The sequence below is a fragment of the Miniopterus schreibersii genome (assembly GCF_964146895.1).
Source record: "Miniopterus schreibersii genome assembly, chromosome: 1".
Classification (NCBI taxonomy): domain Eukaryota; kingdom Metazoa; phylum Chordata; class Mammalia; order Chiroptera; family Miniopteridae; genus Miniopterus; species Miniopterus schreibersii.
In genome coordinates this window covers 85,141,647-85,164,548 of record NC_138101.1, presented here as the reverse complement: position 1 = coordinate 85,164,548, position 22,902 = coordinate 85,141,647, and the positions used below count along the sequence as shown (strand labels likewise).

At 34.9% G+C, this 22,902-nt stretch overlaps 1 protein-coding gene across 1 annotated transcript in view; it reads left to right on the top strand.

Annotated features, from left to right (window-relative positions):
- MALRD1 (MAM and LDL receptor class A domain containing 1) overlaps positions 1-22,902 on the top strand; it is a gene marked incomplete at its 5' end in the record, with an annotated part of 544,166 nt that overhangs the window by 441,838 nt on the left and 79,426 nt on the right. The window contains 2 exons of the mRNA XM_081144915.1: positions 2,838-2,963; positions 7,609-7,675. Of these exons, the coding sequence (XP_081001041.1) occupies positions 2,838-2,963; positions 7,609-7,675 (193 nt within the window). The remainder of the gene's footprint in view (positions 1-2,837; positions 2,964-7,608; positions 7,676-22,902) is intronic.

The following is a 22,902-nucleotide window of genomic DNA, read 5'->3' as shown; positions in this document are numbered from 1 at the left end:
GTTAAGTGAAATAAGCCAGGCAGAGAAACACAAACATCATATGATCTCGCTTATGCGTGGAATCTAAAGAACTTAATAAACTGATGAACAGAATAGATTCAATGACATGGAAGCATGGATGAGACTGACGAATGTCAGAGGGATGGAGGAGGGCGGGTGGGTGGAGGGGGAGAGAGTAACCAAAGAATTTATATGCATATATGCACAACCCAAGGACATTGACAATGGTGGGGAGAGGGACTGGGGAGGGGGAAGGAACGGGGTGGAATGGGTCATTGGGGAGAAAAAGGGACATCTGTAATATTTTAAACAAAAAATAAAATTTAAAAAAAAATAAGCTATCAGTCCCACTGGAAATATGGTGGAAGCATATGAATGGATTAGTATTTCTGACAGAAGAGTTCAAAATAATGCTTTACAATAGTTGAGTAGTATCTATTATATTTGTATACAAATTGCAACATATTATATTATTTAAAACCTTAAACTATCATCTTATATTGTTTCTCAGCCCCTTGAAATACAAAAAAAATGATAATAAAATATGTATATATACACACATACACATGTGGATATAGAGATGCATTCATAATACATGCTATTTTACAAGCATCTCTTCATCTTATGAGTTCGAAATTATGCTATTTTCTAGTTTACTTGGTGCGCAATGTGACTTATCCTGTCAATGTATACCCTAAAATCTTTTAACCCTTTGGAGAAGCTTAAAGATTATCTTTTTTCTTGGGACCTTAGAAATCTGGTTTCAACCTTGTTTTGTAAGTTTCTCTGCACCACCTTCTTACACAAGTTCCCCAGTCAAAGGCAAACTGCTTTACTCACAGTTTCAATATCAAATTTTTTGATTCTCAGTCAGTCTATAGATTTATTCCCACTGTGCTAAATGGCTTTTCTCTGGAAACATTAAAATTTAAAGCACATCTCAAGACTACTCTTACTTTCAGCCTTTACAGACCTTCCTACACTAAAGGAATCTCTTGCTTTTAAAATGCTTATCTACTCCAATGCTTTGCCAACTAATTCTGGCCTTATGGCATTTCTTTTAGTATTATTTTGAACTGTTGATCACTTTAGTATTGTTATCTTGCTTTTGTTGCTTTATATGTCCTGATTTCTATTTTTAAAAATGCCTCCCCTGTGTCCTTCAGTTGAAGTGCTAAGCACAGTGTCTTACATGTAGTGACAGCTTAATAATATTTATTGGTGTTGAATGGATGTTCAAGCACTTCAGGAAGGACTGCTGAGTGAAGAGTGTCACTTTAATTGTTCAGAACCAGCATTTTAATAATGGAAATACATACTCCTAAAAACATCATTTTTTATATCCAACTTGAAAGTAAATTTTGATAGGCAATTCTAAAATTAAACTGCCGATATCCTATGATAGCTAAATAAACAATTCCTTCCAGCCCATAAATATGTTTAAAGAAAAATATGTTTGTGAAATAACTGACAAAATATGTGCAAGAACCATACATGGGGATTTCTATTCTTGAGGCTTCTAAACTGTCCATTTAGCTTAAGAAGTTTGAACTAAATTGTCTTAATTCTAATAGAAGTTACTTCCCAAGTCAATCCTTTTTAAATTTTTATCATTAGGTTTGGATTAAAATGTTCAAATAGGATATTGTATATGATACCATTAAGTTTATTGAAGAAAAGCAGAGCTGTTCTCATTGAACTTGGTTAAGCCCCAGAAAGCCCTGGTTGTTCACTGCCGTCTTCCACATTATATGACTCAGATGAACAGGGGTGCAGAAACAGTGTAGACCAATATCATTATTATTTATTGCTTTCTAAACCTATCTAGTATTTTTGAGAAGATGGTGCAGTGGGTTCATGCTTTGACACTTTCCCTCTATTCCAAACACATAGCAATGCTAGATAGAAGAGCTATCACATAAAAAGGCTTGGAGACATTAAACATTGGTTTGGTGCAAAATGGAGGTAGAACCAGTGAAAACAGAGATCAGGCCTGAAACCCAGATCTGCTGATTTCCAGGTTTTCAAGTCATCAGGAGAACAGAGGTACATGATGGCAGCCTGGAATGAAATGTTCTGTTTCAGCCCTAACTCGTAAAAGGAGGCTACAGCATAGTCTGCTGCTTTAGCAGAAGCCAGAATCTTCAAGAGACTAGCAAACAAGAGGGAGGAACACCAGCAATACAGTTTAAGGCCTAAGGGAGCATCCAAGGGAAGCCCAGTACATTGCAGGACTAGATTGCCATTGAACTGGCAGTACCCTTGACAGGCATCAATGAAGACATTTTTCCAAAACAATCAGCCTTATGAGTAAGACTTATGCTTGTTTCTTGATGTCAGGCTAACAAGAGACTCTGGGATTTGTAAAATACCTATATCACGCACTAACACAATGCTATAAAGTCATACAGTCCTAGTATGTGGAGCTGCAGTGACCGACATCATCACCCAGATCTAACAGGTGCTTTGTCCCCACTCATGACTAATAACTCAGTTGGAAAATGAACATTCAAGGGAGCAACAGTACCTATCAGTTCAACTGCACATAATATCAGAGACATTAGGGGAGCAACAGAGATCTTCCCTGATGTAAATTTGCCTCTAGTCTAAAATCAATTTGGACCACATAGTACATATGATGTGTTTTATACATTCATAATACGGAACTGAGAAATGACTCCATCAATACACTTCTCTTTGAAGAAATTTTTAATTTATTAGATTTAATAGATAATTTAAATATAGGACTAGAAAAATGAGGGATGATACAATACACTATTATTTCATTGGAAAAAATTCTTTTAAGAAAAAGATGATGATGGTTGTTCTTTCCCCAGCCAACATCCGCTGTTCTGATGGAGCTTTGATGTGCACGTCCTCTAACAGCTGCGTCCCAGTTCACCAGCGCTGCGATGGTTTTGCCAACTGCATGGACTTCCAACTTGACGAGTCCAGTTGCTCAGGTATTCCTTTACAATATAAGACAGTAACTTAATCTGCAGACCATAATAACAGTAAAACTTGAAATTCAAATAACAGAAAGCAGGAAATAATTGCATTTCTATTATTGGTTTGGGGGCAGGAAGAATGTTGACATTTAAATATTACAAATGTAGCCCTGGCCTGTGTGGCTGAGTTAGTTGGGTGTTGCCCCATGAACCAAGGGTTCACCAGTTCGATTCCCAGTTGGACACATGCCCAGCTTATGCTCCATCCGCAGTAGGGGGGTGCAGGAGGCAGCCCATAGATGTATTGTTCTCACATCGACATTTCTCTCTCTCTTTCTCTCTCTCTCTCTTTCCCCCTTCCTCTTTCTCTCCCTTCCTCTCTCTCTCTAAAAGTCAATTTAAGAAATCTTAAAAAATAATAAATATTACAAATATATAATATAATGAACTTGTTTATTCTATATAAATGTTTTAAAATAAAAAATCAAATAATTTTAACTTGCTATAATTTAAGGTTATTAGTATTTAATAATCTGATGCAAATTGCTTGGTTTATATAATAGACGAATTTTTGTAGCCCATTGTTAACACCCATCCTGAGTAACTGAAACATTTATAAGAGTTGATATTGTGTATTTGTGGTTATGCTTTAGTCAAAACTGCTTAAAATGCTCTAATTTTTGTAGCCCATTGTTAACACCCATCCTGAATAACTGAAATTTTATTACATACAGGAGATATATAAAGTAACAGGTCGTTAGGGGGCAATTTAAATCTGTCACAACTAAAAAATAATATAAATTGGTGATAAAAGGTGTATTCAATCATATTTTCTAAATAAATTGCAGACATTTTATATTCTTTTATCTTTGTAAGACAATATTCTTTGTATCTTTCAAGAAAGAAGGATATTATAAGTGACAACAATTATAATCCAATCATAGTGTATGAAATGTTTTTTTGCACTGCTGAAAAGGAATATTCACACGACACTAAATTTTACGAATACAAAAGAAAATTAAGATGTGAAAAAAATCTAGCCTCATAAAATAGGCAAAGATAAATGTTCTTTGGCATTATTTCTCTACTATGCCTTCACATACATCCAATTAGACACCAAAAGTAAATCCTCTTGCTCTCTTTTCAGATAGTCAGGAAGATATTAATAAGGCAGTTCCATTCTTGGAAACTATTAAGACAGCACTTATGTCCAATACTCAAATTTATTTACATAAAGGTGAGCTTTTCTTTAGGATAATTTTATATGAGAACAAATATAATATAATATGCTATAGTTGATTGTCTGCTTTAAATGTCCTACCTTTAAAAATATGTTCAGAAAAGCAGAAGACCTGCCATTCATACTAAGTGACACAGATTCTGTAGGTAATAATAGAGGATACAGTTTTGTTGCCCCATCTATTTTAATCACTCACCAATTCATTTATAGTTCATTTAAACATATAGGTCATATTGCCACAGCTTTTGGGTTAAAGTAAAATAAAGAACTAGTGAAACCATTTTCAGAAATAAAATCCATATTATGTGTTCTCTATATTTTATTTGCTTTTCAGTTTGTCAATCAAACATAATAAAGTCAAGGCTTCTGTTTTTAAGAATACCTCTGATGCTAATCCACGCTAAGATGTGTCAGTGCCCATTACACCTTCCTGTTTCTTTCAAGCATCATATTCCTTTAAGGCCAAGCATTTCATGGATTTTTATGAGCCCAGTCCTTACAGCATCCAATAATTCTCCCAGTGGTCACCCAACAGGTGGTGAGCAGCTGGTGTCCCTTCACCTGGAGGTTTAAGTCATTAACAAGAACATCAAGCTCAGGCAATGTATGGATGTTGCAGGTTAAGTATTTCCATTGAGCCTTGTTCCCAACTTTCACTAGAAAGACATATTATTTTCAAGTTTGGCTGCTTATGCAACAGGAAATCATTGAACAGAATTTGTCCATCTTAATTTAAGTCGAAAGTCCTTTTCCAGTCATTTGCAGTAGTAGAGGTTAATAAAGGTTATGCAGTGGTGATACTATAATTATGATAATCAGCTATTTGAAAGTGAATTAAGAAAAGGCACTAAAATATAAATTTATAGGATGGAATATTATGAATATAATTTAATATATGAATAATAATGATAATAATATAGCTAAATAACATTTCAGAAGGTTTTTGAAAACCAAACAAAAACTTCTTATGCAAGTCCTGTGGAGCTATTTCCAGTTTCTTAGCAGCAGTTAATCTTTTCTGCAGTCCCTGTGCTGGGATTTCAAGAGACAGAGAGCAATCGCTGCCAACTGGGAACCTGGTTTGCTGTCCAAGCTTCCTGGTGGACTTTTAGAATCCAGACAGCTCCTGAAACTCCTCTGCTGTTTGTTGTGTATATGGGTATTTAATCCATGGCAATGCACAAATACCGTATGATTCAAAGGGTTCATGATCCCATAACATCACGAACTGCAAGGGGTTATAGAAATTCTGAGCTGAATAGCAAATCATTCAACATTTCTAAATTGACAGGCTTTGGAGTGAGAGCACCAGAACTTAGTTCAATATCTGCTGCTTCCTTGCTGTTAACTTGAGCATTATATTATGAGCCAGTTTCCCCCTCTGTAAGAAAGGATAAGTATGGGATGTACCACATCATATCATGAGAATTAAATGAGGTAACACTGGTAAAACTCTTAGGACAGATTATGACATAGAGCAGATCTGCAGTAAATGGCAGTGGTGCTGGTGCCCATGACAGAAGGGGCGGGGGGGGAGATAGATGAGAAGTTGGAGAGTGCAGTGGTAATGAAAATTAGATTTCACGGCAAGTTCAAAGAACACCCCCAAAGGGAAGGATGGATGGGAACAATTATTTTTAAATCTATGCATACCATTGACTAGTTTAGAGATGTTAAAAATAAATTTAATTTATCCTTCAACAGCCCTATAAAGGAGGTGATATAATCCTCACTTTATTTTATTTTTTAAAAAATATATCTTTATTGATTTCAGAGAGAGGAAAGGAGAGGGGGAGAGATAGAAACATCAATGATGAGAGTCATTGATCAAGCCCGCAACCCGGGCATGTGCCCTGACCGGGAATCGAACCCCGATCGCCTGGATCCTAGGTCGACGCTCAACCGCTGAGCCACGCCCAGCCGGGCATAATCCTCACTTTAAACATGAAGAACCTTATACCTAAAGTTCCTAGCCCAAAGTCGCACAACTTATTAAGTGAGTAGGTACCATGGAGGGAAAATCAGGACTCACATGATTATGTCTTCCCAGCAATCCACCCCGTCATAGCTGGCACTTCCTTAGTCTCTATACACACTGAGAGAAACAACAGCAACAACAAAGATAGGTACCTAGTTGCAAATTATTTACATTTAAGCTTAAAATTTAGCTGTGTTTTTACATTGATCACTTGTCCAGTTTATAGGTGTTCCTACTTTTCCAAAGTGATGCACCTCAGGGGGCCCGAACTTGAATTTTTCAAAGAATGATCTTTCTATAAAGTCAGCCATGAATTGCAATGACCTCCAGACACATGGTCATAATAACCAATGCAAATGGGTACAAGGCAGTGATATATCAATGCGGCTAAAAAGCACGGGAGCCTGTGCTAATTCTCAAATCAACCCTATAAATTTCTAGTTCCAATCTAGTGAACTACGTACTTCTCTACTGGAGATATATTTAGTCTCTTCATCACTAACTAGTCATATTCATTCTCCTTCTCCATTTCATCTACCATCTTCTTTAAATTGTTTTGAGTAAATTAAAGATGAAAATACTGTGTACTGTGCCTTTCCATTTCATGAATAAAGAACCTGGCTCGAAGGCAAAAATTTAAAAGAACTCATTAGAGCTAATCTGCAAATCTTCTTTCCTCCAAAATACCTGGATTCACTTCTCGTTCTGACCAATGCCTCTCTTCTTTCTTCAGTGCTCCATTATTCAGCTCAAGGAAGTACATACCAAAAGCTGGCCTCTGTGCCACTCACTGCAATCAAAGTAATAATTAATGACCCCAGGAAAAAATGTGCATCTGTGTGCATTTTCATACTTTACAGCATCTGGTGTTTTACTAAAAAAACCCCTCTTATTTAAGAAAGACTAAAATTGTACTTAAGACCAAAAATAACCGTAAAATGTTTTATCAAACAAGGATTGTATCTATTTATGCTTTGTCATATTTTTAATCAAACCAGCTAATTCCTTGTTTATGAAGGAAATTTCACATCTGCTCTGTTTGGTTGAGCCTGCCTCCTGGTGCCTGAGGAGTAAAATTCTTAATTCTTCAGCACCTTGTTCCCTACTGTGATTAGTTCAATAGGGGGGAGTAAGGGTAGGCAAGGTGGGGAATATGCCCTTGGAAAAGCAAATCACATTTCCTAATCCAGGGGAGAAGAGAGTTGTCTTTTCTGGTCCACTTTTCTAGGGCTCAAGAAGAGAATGAACACATCCCAGGCAGCAGGGCCAGTGGATAAATTTGGGGCTACAAAGTAGCCTAGGAGACTTATTGTGCTTTTAGCAACGACAAAGCAATGTATTCTCAGTGATTAGATTTAATGCAATGACTAACAGTGATATGACCATCTTCTTGCTAATAATATTTCTAATTAACTGTGGTTTTCTCTGATGCTTCTTTTTAGAGTGTCCAATAGCTTATTGCAGAAATGGTGGGACTTGTGTAGTGGACAAAACTGGTCCTATATGTCGGTAAGTAGCATTGTCTATATTTTTTAACATTAATTGCAGTTGGCTTACTTATTTTTCTTGAAGCTGATATAATACAGCATCAATGAATATGTGGTTATTAAGGTAAAATTAGTGGATAATGGCATTATTTGTGTGTATCTGTCTGAATAAAAGAAAGGAAAATGTGAGTGCCTTTTAGAAAAATATCAATTATTTAACATGGTTTTATGCCTTTCAGAATTTTATATTATGTGGATATATAGTTTTTAGAATACCCATTACTCCTTTTTAATATTTATATTAGGTTATAAAAATTTTTTATGGGGGTATCCTATTTCAGGTTAACTCAGTGTCTGTTTCTCTTTTTATTTTTAATTTTATATTTCTTTTTTTCTAACAACAAAGGATAAAATTAATTCATAAATAAGACTTATTTCTGGTTTATGCAGTGGATGTTTATGAATAGCTAAAGTTAAGGGACAGATAAGGAATACCTTTGCATATTTAAAATATTTTTTAAAGAAAAATAAATTTAAAAAGCCTTGTGATTTCTTTGGGGAATTTTTTACATTGTTTACCAAAGATTGCTTGTTTTTTTTTCTCTCATCCTTTAGAGAACTGTGCAAAAGTTTCATAAATTCCAAAGGAAATGATGCATATTCTATTATATTTGCATCTATGACTTTTTAATCTAGCAGAACAATGGACATATTACTTTGCTTATTAAAGAAATGATTGCAGGTTGAGACTCAAGTCATAGGAAACATGTAAAAGTATCTAGAAAATACTGACTAATCATTGCTTAAGTCCTTATATCCCTCTGATAAACACTCATATTTTAGGAAATTATTTTTGTCCCTTAAAAAAGCAAAAACTTCTATTAATTAAAACAACAGCAACAAAAATTTATGATGAAATATATTTAGACACAGTTTTAGCATTTTTGAAACAATTATTAAAAGGTTTCTCAAAGTGTTTTATCTCTCAGATTCATTACATAATATATTTCACATCTCAACAAAATTATACTTTTCCTGTATCAGTTTTCATAGAAATTAATTTGTCATACTATAACATGATGGAGGGGTAAGATGCATAATATTAATTTCTAAAATCTCCTGAAAGAAACCGAGAATGGTGTCATAAATAATATATATTGAATGCCAGATGAGTGAATGCTATTTTATTTTATTTTTGAAATTTATCTTTGTTGTTGAAAATATTACAAATGCCCGCTTTTTTCCCCATTGCCCCTTCCATCCTGCACCCACTCCCCTCCCCAGGCCTTCCCCACACTGTCGTCTGTGCCCATGGGTTACGCATATATACATATAAACTCTTTGCTTAATCCCTCCCCACTCCCACCCCCCTCTGAGATTCCTCAGTCTGTTCCATACTTCTGAGTCACTGGATCTATTTTGTTCATCAGTTTATTATGTTCTTTAGATTCCACATATGCGTGAGATCATGTGACATTTGTGAATAATGTTATTTAGTATCAACTGTTTACAGTAGGAAGTTTGAAGTTTTGTGCTCTCTAACCCTTGAGGACAAGAAGACTCCCACACTGAGGCTAGTCTCAGCTGAGCAAGCAGAGTTGTAGATTCTTGGCAACATCCTCATGTACTTAACTAAACTTCAAAAACTGAAATCCAGGTGGTGATGTCTGAAACTTGTTTCACTCAAATAAGAAAACTCTAACATGAAAGATGTGAGAGAAGGATTGAGGGCGGGATGGACTAAAGAAAGGAAATCAGTGCAGCAAATGTAGAAGGCAATTTCCTAACTGGAAAATCCATCGAATATTTTTATATATTAATTTTGATTGTAAATAATATTTTTCAAATAACCTAAATAATTACAATTACCACTGATAATAACAGATCTTTGCAATTAGTGCTATCTACAACATAGGTGTGAAAAATGACTTGAAAATGTTTTACATTGTAATATGGTATTTACAATTGTGAACTACAATTATATATATATATATATATATATATATATATATATATATATATATATATATAATTGAAGTAAATTTTTTTTAAAATACCATAATGTAACAGACAAAAAGTAGAAATTCCAATATCCAAATCTCACTCAATAGTAGTATGGCCTATATTTACTAGGAGATATTTTTCCCATTTACAAACACATGTGCGCATACAAGCACACACTGTTTCTTACAGAAATGTGAATTACATGCATCTCCTTTGTGCCTTGGTTTTTTTCTCTCTTTATGAAATACCATGCTGTTCTTCTACATCTCTACATCCACCACTTACTGGCTTTGTAGTTTGGGGGAAGTCCTTAACCTGCCTGACTTTCAGTTTCTTCTTCGGTAAAATGGAGAAAACACCACCACCTACCTCATCCTGTAGGCATGAGACTTACAGGGGCTCACATATGTAAAACACTCTGCACAGTGTCTGACACGTACAAGATATTATAGGAATGGTAGCCATCAGTATTATTGTATCATTCTTTTTTATGCTCTATAGTATACATAATTTAATGTATGAGTTTTTCATCATTGAATTAACCTCATTTATCCTACTAATGGTTGTTTAGTTCTTAAATGTTTGCTTTCACAAAAAATCTTGCAGTGTTCACCCTTTAATTTATCCTTGCACAACTCTTTATTTTAAGCATAGCATGTTTTACTGAAATGCCAAATAATCATGTAAATTATTTCTAATTGCACTTAGTGTCAAATTTACTCCCAGGTAAATTTAGTGTCCAATTCACTTGTCACATACAGGTATTCATTTTTGGATTTAAGAGTATTATTTTTAATCCTTACCTGAGAATATCTTTATTGATTTTTAGAGAAAGAGGAAGGGAAAAAGAGAAACACTGATAGGTTGCCTCCCATACAAACCCGAAATCTAGGTATGTGCCCAGACTGGGAATCAAACTTGCAACCTTTTGGTGCATGGGATGACTCTCCAATCAACTGAGCCACACTGGCCAGGGCTAGAATATACAGTTTTTGAGTAATAAAAGGGCACTGTGGAAAGGTGTTGGTTTCATGTTAGGCTCTACTCTCTCATTACCAGGTAGGAATTCATTGTCTTTGTCACCAAAAGAAGTAAGAACAGCAGATCAAAGCTCACTTTTCATCCAGGTCATTGCGATTATAAGATTTTGCTTGTTTCCTGAGGAGGCCTAACCCCAAAACCTTTGGATTTCCTCTTGAGATCTAAGATACCTTGAGAAAGGACCTTCAGGTTTTACCAGTAATCTCAGAAAAAAGAGACTTGATAAGAAAGTCATTTGGGTTCCGGGGAATTTATAATTATCCACAAGAGTAAAAACTGCCAGGCTAACCATGTTTTTCTCATGTGTTTACCTGAGCAGCACCAATGCCTTGACAGGTTTGTTTCAGGGCTGAGGAAACAGAGCATGAGCCAGAAGAGGGGAATTATCCCTTAGCTAAAGACGCTTGATTAATATGTTATTTTGATACATCAGTGTATTTGTTAGAAAAAATAGACTGAGCTATGAAATACAAATTGCAATTAAATATGCAGGACAGAAAAGAATTTACAAGAAAGAAAAGAAAATCAAGTCAGCAGGGCTAAAAGAGAGAAAGAGGAAACAGCATGAAATTAAAATACATATAGAATTATATATGTTATTTCCTTATATCCATGGAACAGTTGACAATGTAGTCAGGTATTTGACTAAAAAGAAAAACCTCATAAAATCAGATGTTTTTGCTCAGCCAATTTATCTACCTGTAATCTAATAAAACAAGAAATGAAAAAATATAGAGTGATGACAAAGAAAAAAAAACTTTAGGAAATTTTAAATATCATTTCTAGGAAGCTCTTATATTAGAAAGCCACTTTAACCTGGAATTAAGGAGGCAATAAAAATGGTAATTTCTCACTTCTGACCTTCTCAAGGTGGCAGTATTTGAGGAAGGGTCATTTTCTTTCTGCCTGGCTTCTGGGGTATCCCTGGCCACCTTTTCACTCTCCTTTACTGTTTTTCTCTCTCTCTCCTGACATTCAAATGTTGTCGTGCTCCAGTCCTCAGTGTTTATAATTCTGCCCCACCTTACTACAGGATCCCATCTAAGCTTGGGTTGATTTATAAACTTTGAATACAGTTCATCAGCAGCCCAAATCTGTGCACTGAAATTTGCATTCTTAAATTCAATTGCTAATAAAACCCTGAATTTCCTTCAGAGTTTATTTCTATATCTAATAGGCATCGCGAATTTATCATGTCCAAAAAGACCTGTCGCCTACATAGGGTACATTTCTCTTTTTCCTAACTTTGCACACACTGTTCCTTCTGCCTTGAGTTTTCTTTGTCTACTTTATTTGCCCAAAGAATGCCTTTTAATCTTTTAGATCCCATATGAATGACATTTTCTCTGAGAAGCCCTTCCCAGACCGACCAGAGAGAATGGCTCATTTTTTCTTCTGGGTTCCTCTATGCTCCTGTCACCTTGTTATTTTACAAGTATTAGTTTTATTTAAAACTACCTCAATTTTTTAAAAGTTTTATGAAAACCTGCCCTGTCTAACCCACTAAGAATTAACATTTCCAATAAACTGTATTCTTTGTGACTATCAAAATTTGTTTTGCCCAATTTTTACTAGTTTTATTTGTAAAGGTAACTTTGATAATTATGGAAATTGAAAATTTAAAAATAAATTGTTATTTTATTGCAGAATGACATAATTCAAGGCTTTAAAGTATAAAATAAATTAGGATAGAAATCTTTTGGAAAGGAAAATCAAAATATTAGTTTAAGGAATAAAAGGAACAATGAATATTTCTAACTGCTAAAGACAAACAACTTGACCTACTTTTTGTAGGAAGATGATGTGTATTCAGTCACCTAGTATTTACATTTCAGTGTCTACATTTAAAACGTATAAGAGTTTTATTTGCAGTAGCCTGGAGAATGTATCCTTTGCAATTGCTTAATGTTAAAATTTTAATTTTGAGTTAATATTAAAGTAACTACAAAGTTTTTCAAAAAGTCTTTTGGAGAATGTGTGGACAAAAATTTTGAAGACAATTGTCTTAGAAAATAAAGGTCATGTTTGCCCAGCTGGTGTGGCTCAATGGTTGAGCATCAACCTATGATCTAGAAGATTTCTGTTTGATTCCCAGTCAGGGCACATGCCTGGGTTTTGGGCTCGATCCCCAGTGAGGGGACATGCAGGAGGCAGCTGATCAATGACTCCCTCAACATTGATGTTTCTGTCTTTCTCCCTCTCCCTTCCTCTCTCTGAATCAATAAAATATATTTTTAAAAAAGGTCATGTTTTCCATACCTTTCATGACTAGTACTTAATATATACCTGACATTATAAGATCTATGTAAATAATATACTGAATAAAGAATGAATACAAATTGGAAGTCCTAAAATTTTGAGGAAAAGTATCAGTACTTTTAAATATGTTCTTAAATGTATTGAGATATGAATAAATTACCTCACCATAAACTACCCATCACAAGGAACTATTGGGCACTTTCTATGTAGGCAGCTAGAAGCATATTGAGTGAGCATATGATGTGTTCACTATACTGAAAAATAACTGCTCTACAGTTTGTAGGACAGACTAGCTACCAAAAAATTAAAATAAATAAAACATATTTTCATCCATTAAAGAAACTCAAGGTTACTACAATCACAAAAGCGAGTACTCTCAAACTGGAATCCTGTAATCTACCTCAAATCCCCAACCTTGGCCTTGAAATGAAGAGATAAGCACAGTTTCCATTTATACAAATCCACTGTTTAAAATAAAACTTAGCTTGTGAGCATTCTACTTCCACCCACCAAACAAACAAAGAAACGTGAAGCAAAAAAAAAAAATACTCCAAGACGCTAACTCCAAACTCATTTAAATATTGTTAGAAAAACATTTAGGAATAGGGAAGAAACAAAAACCCTTAACTGAGAAATTCAAAGTCTGAATACAAATAGACAACAGAACAGTAAGAATTAAATAAGAATTGATTTGAAACAGGAAAGCTATAAGACAAAAACGAAAGACAAAATTACAATTCTCCCAAGGGAAAATGGAGTTTAATTAAATTTGTTAAGAAATTTTGAACAAAGGTGAGAAAATAACCAAGGGAATCAAAATGAGAGAAAGTAAAAAGAGTCAAAGTTGAAGTAGAAGATAAAGAACATGTGTATAATTGGAGTCTCTAAAGAGAAAAGCATACAATGGAATATGGAATATAACTAATGCTTAAAACTATAATCCAAGAAAACATTTTGTCCAATGAAAAGATGTAAATTTATATAATAAAATAACAAATAGTTATCGAGAAAACCTGATGCAAAACTGGCAATTCCAAGACATATCCTAGTAAAGATATTAGACTTTCAAATAAAAAATATTCTCATGGCTTCTACGGAAAAGGGCCAAATAATAGGGGAAAGGGATACGTCTAGCATTAGATGTCTGAGCAAAGAAACAGGGAAACCTATTGTGATTGTCTCCAGATTTAAAAATGGCTGACAACATTCAATATTCATTCCTGATTATTTTTTTAAAAGCACTAAGGAAAATATGAATTGGTATCTATTTAATATTTCCTTAACATAATAAAATACACATTTTTATTTCTAAATTCAGCATCTTAATAGTGAATCACAAAAGGGATTTTTATTATGACCACTATTTTCATTGACAATTAATATTGTATCATGTGGGAGATAGTAGGCAATACAATTTGACATACACCCCCCCAAAAAACATAAGAATTTGAAAAGAAGTTATCATGATAGTATACTTGGAAAACCCTAGAGAATTTAGCATAAAAATTAACTCAGTTCAGTAAGTAAGGTTGGAGGATATAAAATTACCATTCAGAAATAGCCTATACACAAACAAAACTGGAGGAGAAAATGGAAAAGAATATGCTATTCATAATAAAAACAAACAGATAAAATACTTAGGAATAAATTTAATACAATAAAAGCAACCTATATGATAAAAAACAATCCTGAAAGACTTGATCAGGATGAAGGAGAATTCCTTTTCTGGATAGCTGACTCAACATCGTAAGGATTTGAGTTCACCCTAGGTTAACCTATAATTTTAACAGAGTCCCCTAAAAAACCCCACAAACTTTTTGTGTGGGTAAACAAATTTATCTTAAAGTTCATATGGAAAAATAATCATGGAACTAGCTAGTTAAATACTGAAAAAGTCAAACTCTGAAGGGGCCTGAGTAGCCCTACTAGTATAAATAGAATAAAGGCCTTCTTAACAAAGCAATATCATGTTGCCCTTCAAGAGTCAATATAGACTGTTCAGAACAGTGGAATAGAATAGACAGTCTAGAAATATTTCCAAGTGCACACAAAAATTGAATAAATAATAAATATAGCATCTCAAATCACTAGGCAAAACTGGACTTTTTAAAAAGGAGTGTTGGGGTAACTAGTTAGCTATTTGGGGGGGGGAGATAAAATTTTATCCGTGCCTCATACTGTACACATGCAAAAATAAACTTCAGGTGGACCAGAATTCAAAGTAAAAACATACACATATTAGAGAAATACATAGTGAATTTCTCTAAAATCTGGATGCATGAAAATGCCTTTTTTCCCCCAATGACTTAAGTTCAAATGCAATCAAAGACACTACGAAGAAATTTAGATACATAAAATTTAGTTAAAATAATCTTTTCCTGGCACAAAAATACCATAAGCAATATCAAAAAACAAATGACAATCTGAGAGAAAATGCTCACATAGCTCAGAAGAAAACAAATATCCCTAATACTTAAAGGACTGTTTTAAAATATGGGGACAGCCCAAACATTATATCAAAAACTGGGCAATGATTGATTTCAAAATTTAAAAAATGATGCTTAAACATATGAAAACTATTCAATTTCATAAGAGAAGGCAAATTAAAACCATATTAAGATGCTACTCCCACCTCTCCAATGAGTAGCATATTCTATTTGCAAGAATGTGAAGGAACAAGCAATTTGATAGTGGAAATGCAAATTGGTATCATTCCTATGGAGGTGAATTTGTCGATATTTAACTAACCTACATATTCACTTGATTTTTGACCTAACAATTTCACTTCTAGAAATTTTACTGTTGGTATAACTCCAACATTATGACAATACATGTCTACGGAGTTACTCACTGTAACATTTTTATAATTTTAAAATATTGGAAACAACCTAAACACCCACATATAGGAGAGTGGTTGAATAAACTAGGTTACATCCACAACAGAGTACAAGTGGAACGTGGAACAGTTAAGAAGTGTCCCTCAGGCCATATGTAGGAAAGTTGTCATCTGGTGCAGGCTAAAAAAATTGAAAAAATGTTAGTCACTGGAAGTATTCTGTAGCTTTTCCTTCATTTGACTCAAATGTTAAAAATCTGAAGAGTGTATTATTACCAATAATACATGTCAGGCAACTCTTAAATATCTGACATACCTTTGGCCTTTACATAAACCTACAGGTGAAGTTAAGTAATTTTCCCAGAAATAAAGAGCAAGAAAGTTGTGGAATTCAGATTCAAACCTAAGTCCTTTGACCAGGGTCTATACTCATAGGTGATCAACTATTGCAGTATGTGGCCTCTTTGGAGATTTGAGTAAGTGGCTCATGATTCTGTGATTGCAAAATTCTATGAGCATATTTGAATCAAATGCCTGAAGAAATTCTAGAGCTAAGCTTTCATTGCACCTGGGTGCTTGCTGCTATTTAACACACTGTGCACTTTTATTCCTATGAGTGTTCATATTGTTCCATTTGCCCATTTTATACTTTTCCACCTTGAATAACCTGAAAAATCCCAGATTCGTCTTTCATGTCCCAACTTGTGTAGAACCTCCTCTCTAGAACTTTCTGGGAACCCTCATGCCTACAAATTCTGTCCTCTATGCAGCGTACAAAGAGGACAGGGATATGACTCTAAAAACAGGTAAACCTGGCTTTGGGTATGAACTCCATCCGCACTTACTAACTCCATGACTTTGAGAAAATCATCTAACCTTTTTCTAAGGGAGAGTAAGGAAATGGCCATCACTCAGAAAAGCACTCTCTGCCATAATGGAGCTATGAATTGAACTGACTTCTGTATTGCTGAAATGTATAATTCATAATTGTTTTGTTTACTAAAGAACATTTTTAAAATGTTACATCTAAGTGGGAAGCATTAGTAATGTGTTTGCCAGTTTCTTTTTAACATTATGGAAATCATCTCCATAGCAACCAAAAATAGTTCTTTCCTGGGTGGAACGCAGAACAAATCATTACAATTTAAGATCATGGCCTCTGTTTTTCAAACATAGTACTCACAGCAAAAAGCTAAAGAATATATTCATAATAACACTTGAAATTTTCATAACTGAAAATCATTTCAAAGTTTTAAAAAATCAATTTAAAAGGGAGGGCATTTAACCATCTTTTATGTAGTAAGGTTGAGAGGCCATATAGGTGTATTTTTTTCAAATCCAACACATGGAAGGGACAATTTTATGGGAAAATATGAATTACCAAAATTGACCCAGGAAAGAGAGATTAAGGTTGAGCAGATTGAATGGCATAGTAGAAATTTTTTGAAAAGTCAAATATATAGTCCCTCCCTTCCAAAATATTTAAATGTGGTATCTCTTTAAGAAACTGAAAGCATTTTCCCTTAAAGCCAAATTAAAAGGAAAGGTCTGCTAGCACTAGGATTATTATATTTGCTAGAGATGTTTCAGCCAAAGGATCAAGCAAAAGGAGAAAGAAGCAGCACTGATATTGTCGCAGATATTCACAGCTTGGAAATTCAAGCAAGTTAACTGTGACATTATTAGAATAACAAGAGTTCAGCATGGTAGATGGATACAAGATAAATATGCAAGACTAGATACGTTTCCTTTTTACCAGTAACACAGTCATTGAAGAAGATAATTGGAAAAGAGCTCTATTCCAAAATAGCAGCAATTATTATAACATAAATAGGCCTACACTTAACAGAAAATTTTAAGGCCCAGAGAAAGAAAACGAAAAAGCTCAAATGAAGGGGAGGACACTCAAAGACCTGATTAGATGGATAAGAAAATAATTGACGAACTTACTTTCTAGAAGCAGCAACATTCAACAGTGTACAAATGACAATTAACCAAAGAACATTTTTAGTGTTTTAGATTTTTGTCTGTTTTTTGAAAAAGACCAATGGATTTTAATGTTCACCTAGAAAAATAAATATAATATTTAATGACAAAAATTAAGGATTGGTATTTGCTCTACTTGGTATTGGAGCTTGCTCTAATGTCATGGTAATAAATATTGTGGAGCTGGAGATAAACAAATAGTCTATTGGAACAGAATAAAAAGCCTACAATTAAGTTAATGTAACTATGTAAAATTAGTGTTAAATAGGTGGTATTTCAAGGTGATGAGAGTGGATAGGTTGGATTATGTAATCATTGTTATTAGAAAACTTGTTAGCCATTTATTTAAAATATAAATTATTGACACTATACATGAGGAATTGATTCCAGATTTGTAAACAGAAAACATATATAAAATTTTTGAGAGAAAATATAGAATAAGGGAATATTTTAAAATATTGCAGTACAGATGTCATTTATAAGTTTATTAGCAGCCAGAAAAGAAAATTGAAACGTTGACCTTAAACAGAACTAATAGTGCACTATGGTGAAAAACACCATAAACAAACATTTTAAAAAGCACAATAACAGACCACAAAAAAAGATATTCAGTATATACTACAGACAAGGATTAGCTATAATACTTACATAGTGTCCCCTCGAAGCAATAAAATTTATAGGATAACTAGACAACCGTTATTCATGGAACAAGGAATATAAATGGTCAACACACTTGAAAAAACTTCAACCCATATTAATAAATAAGTGCAAAATAAATCTTTGAAATTCCAGTCTCACCTGTCAAACTGAGAAAAGTGGTTTAGTAATAAACATTAATTATAAAGATGTAGAAACACTGGCCCTTTTATTTATAGATTATGGGAATATAATTAGGCTACTGGCATATTAACAAGAAAGATATGGATAAATGTATTGGTTTGGGTATTTTGCAGTACTGTTATAAAAAAAACTTAAAAGTTCAAAATAGTGTAATGGAATATTACATAACAATTTTTTAAATGGAAAATATAAATCCTGACATAGAAAAGTATTTATAATGTTTGGTGAAAAGTGAAAATTCCAAGATAATATGCATGTGTCGGGGGAGAAAGCATGTAAATGTGTATGTGTGAAAAACGAAAACAAGTCAAGCCGTGTGCACCTCAAAGTATGAGGACTTGTCAAGTGACCTCTGCAGAGGGAAACTGGCTTCGGGGAAAAGCGCAATTTCATATTTTCACTTTGCATTTTTATCTTAACAAGTACTGCTTTTGTAACTTAGAAATGCATTTTTAAAAAAGAGATCTTAATAAGAGAATATTTTTTTAAAAAACACACAAGAACATCTCTTACAGTAAAAGGCAGAGCCAACTGGCTGCTGTTAACAGTGGCTCGAGATGAATGCGCCTGGCCCTCGGTTTTCTTCGCCCGTTGTCAGAAAGCATTACACACTTTCTGCCCCATGTAGAGCCAAACAAGCCAGACGGACCAGGAATGTGATTGCACATGAAGCAAACGGCCTCTCTCACCAAGGCCTCCCTCCCCGCCTCACTCCCAAAGCTGGCTTTTTCTCCCATCGCATGTGCCAAAAGAGTTATGAAAATGAAAAGCACAGTGATCCCTAATTTGCCTTCTCTGCCCCTTTCCCAGAAAGAAAGCCACGTGAGGTGTTTGTACACTTGACTGTTAAATTGGTTTTAGCCTTGCCATGCCAGCCGTAAGCTTTCACAGCGGAAAGCGGCATTGCTTTGACAATTTGATGCAAGTGCCTCTTGAGTGACCTGTTGACTCATCCAGGGAGGGCATTCTCCAAGGAAGGACATGGCCCAGATTCCCTTCACTGGTCATTGCTGACAGGGATTTGTGATCCAGATATTTTCCGAAGTCCCTGGTATGACCTGACTGTTAAGTAGATAGTTCTCTCCTCCTGGAAGAAAAGTGGTGGGTTATTTCTGGGGCCGTATCTAATGCCAAAGGCCTTGCTTTAAAAGAGAGAGGAAGAGATAGCTGTCTATATTATAAGGATCAGGAACGTGTAAAAGGCCGCTTTTTCATCCACCCTAAAAAAGCTTCAAAGGAAAATGTTCCCTCTTAATCGACACAGTTTTTACTTTATCAGTTTTCCTAGCATGTGCACAGCTGAGCTTTAATGGAGTGGCGGTTGGTTGGAAATGACATCTTTTCTTTCTTGGCTATGTGTGATGTGTGTGTATGTGTCCAAAGCACCCGGGTGAATGTGAGAGAGAGATACAGCCTAGTGGAGGCGCTCAGAGACCTGAGCTTCAAAGAATGCTGACAAAAAGTCATTCCTCAGACTGAATTTTACAATTTCCCAAGCCAGGCTCCCTAGTGGCCCTGGCACTGCTGGCCATCCAGCTCTGCCTTGATCCTACATAGCTTTTCTTCCTGCTCAGCCAGCATGAGTTTAACTATGTCACAGTAGAATCTTTTGTGCTGTTGCTAGGTGGCTGAACTCTGCCTTACAGAAGCAAAATCTAGCAAATGAGGTAGAACTTTTTGAACTTATCCCCTTACTAGTGAAATGTTGACAGATCTAAGTAGTTAAATGCATTTCAATTTTGAAACCCCTGTGGGATTTTTCTAATCCTCTGACAGCCCTAGCTTATGTTTGCCATTGCCTTAATCTGCTGTCCATAGTAACTCTGAGATATAGGACATCGTTTGTATTCCTCCTAAGAGGACAGTTTATTTTCTTTATTTTCGTCAGGAGGAAGAAAGAGGTAATGGCAATTGTTTATGTCTCCAAGATTAAAATTTAATTATGACTATCCATTATCAGTAGCTGGAGTTTTGTATAATCTATAAGTCTATAGGTCTATATTATCCTTCTATTTGCTATGTGTTAAAAGATAAAGAATTGTGAGAATCATATGAAAACTGTAACACACAATACAGAAAAAAATTTTCCAGAAATTATGACAGTGTTGAGAGAACTCCTACTTGCCTTTTCATTCTCTATGTGTGGGCAATGAGTGAGCACACAAACTTGTTAAATCAAATACCACATGAGGAGCAGCAAGAAAAAGGACAGAGGGGAGAGAACATGCATTTAGATATTGCGTATAGAAAAATGCATCCCTTTGAATTTATTGCCTGGGAGGCAGAATAAAAACATGTGAGATCACCTCACAGCAAATCTTTCTGTTTCAGTGGCTCCACCATCTAACAATATACAGAATTCTCATTCTAGAATGAGAATATTTTCCGATAATTATATTTTTTATATCGTAAATAAAACTGAAAACATTATTTACTTGTTAGAGTGTCAGAATGAGAGTGCATTTAGTTTGACAAAAACCTTCAAAATAGGAAACAGGTTTTACATATATCATTCTTTTCTATTTTGTTGGAATTAAAAATGATATAAGAATTTTCTTTATAGCAATGTAAATTATAAAGTATTGTCCTTTCCTATTGGTCATAGTTTTTATAATGTTGAGAGAATATAAGTTATATACATAAAAAGGTATATACTGATAAATTATATATAATATATTACTTTTATATTATACTGTTACTAGGATAAATCACCCTACTGAACAAATATATATCCATATGGATGAGTATTTTGCCTATGTTTCTTTATTTTTATAGCAAAGCATCACAGTATATAAAAATTAATCATTCATTGAATATTAAGTATATGAAATACTGTGAGGTGCAAGGGAAAGAAGACTGAATATGAAATTAGAAGAGCTGCCTTGACAACACTTAATAATTGTACATCAGAATCAGTCAGGGACCCAACAGAAAAGATCATTTACCCCAGATGGCTAAAATAACAAAACTTGTAAGAATACTTACATTAGTGAAGGTATAGGCAAGGTTAAAGGAACGAAAAGTGATATTGGGGCTCAAGGTACTAGTGACAGTAGAGAGTATAAATTGAAGGTACAAGGAGTGGATCATGGATCACCAGCTGCTGGGGAGAGCTGGAACTGTGGAAAGGGCCTCACAGCAGGAGCAACAGTTGTTGAAGGATACACAGACTACCCCGGTAGAGAAGCTAGAGGAAGCAGGCAAAACATACCCAAATTATCTCTCCTCTCACCCTCCAAACTCCAGCTCCCACTGGCTAAACCCAATAGAAAGCCAACAGGGGAATGTAGAGAAGAGTGCAATCCATAGAGGTCTTTTCCCCAGGATACAGAATAGGGCATAGAAGGGAGTCTGGGCCAGCAGAGTGACCTTGATAAATCTCCTTACCTCTCTCTATGTTAGGATATGTATCAATTAGAAAGCCTTCCAGCTTCTAGTAGCAGAGATCTGGCTATAGTGACTTAAAAACCTAAGGAAAAATCATTTTTCTTATAATAAAAGTTCTAGAGATAAATGATTATTGGAGTCATTTCACTTGTTCAAGAAAAGCTGTGCTTCTCCTGACATATTCTGGGCCTGGTACTCCATCAGAACCTTTTTCCAGGCATTTCAAAATATATAGGGTTGATGGGAAAAAGAGACTTGACCAGAAGCGCCACCTAACAATTTTAAAATATACCTCAATTTCCTAAGAAATATACCATGACAAGATATTCAGTGGAAGTTTAGATTAAGAAGTAAAGATTAATAAAATTAGATTATCAGCTTATAAGAAATCGTGATTTTAGACACCTTGTGTAACATTGAAGCTATGAGAAGTGTTGAGAGGTGAATAAAGGAGTAGACTTATAAAGATGCCTTGGCCATGCAGAGCCCTGCCCCATCACTAAAAGAAAGCAGTGAAGTGGACTGCAAAGAGACCTCTCAGGGAGCACGCGTATGTTCCCTACAGTTGTAAAGCTCATAGGACTGGTGTGTGTCATGTGTATGAGATATCTAAAGGTGGCTGGCAGTGGCTGTTGGCCTATAATGGCAGGGCAGAATGAAATAGTGGCGGGGGCATTGGGAAACAACTGTATGCCTCCCCCTTAGAAGTACATCAAAAGTATACAAAGTCTAGAGATGGAATATCCTACTCATATTAATCATGTCCTCCTGGTGGTTCATAAAAGGTTTATCAGGGTGGTTTTGCCAGAAGTTGAGGGGACCCCAGAGCAAAAGGACTCTAAAACAGCCTTCTGAAAAATCTACAGATTCTATAAACATTTGGTAGGCTCAGAGAA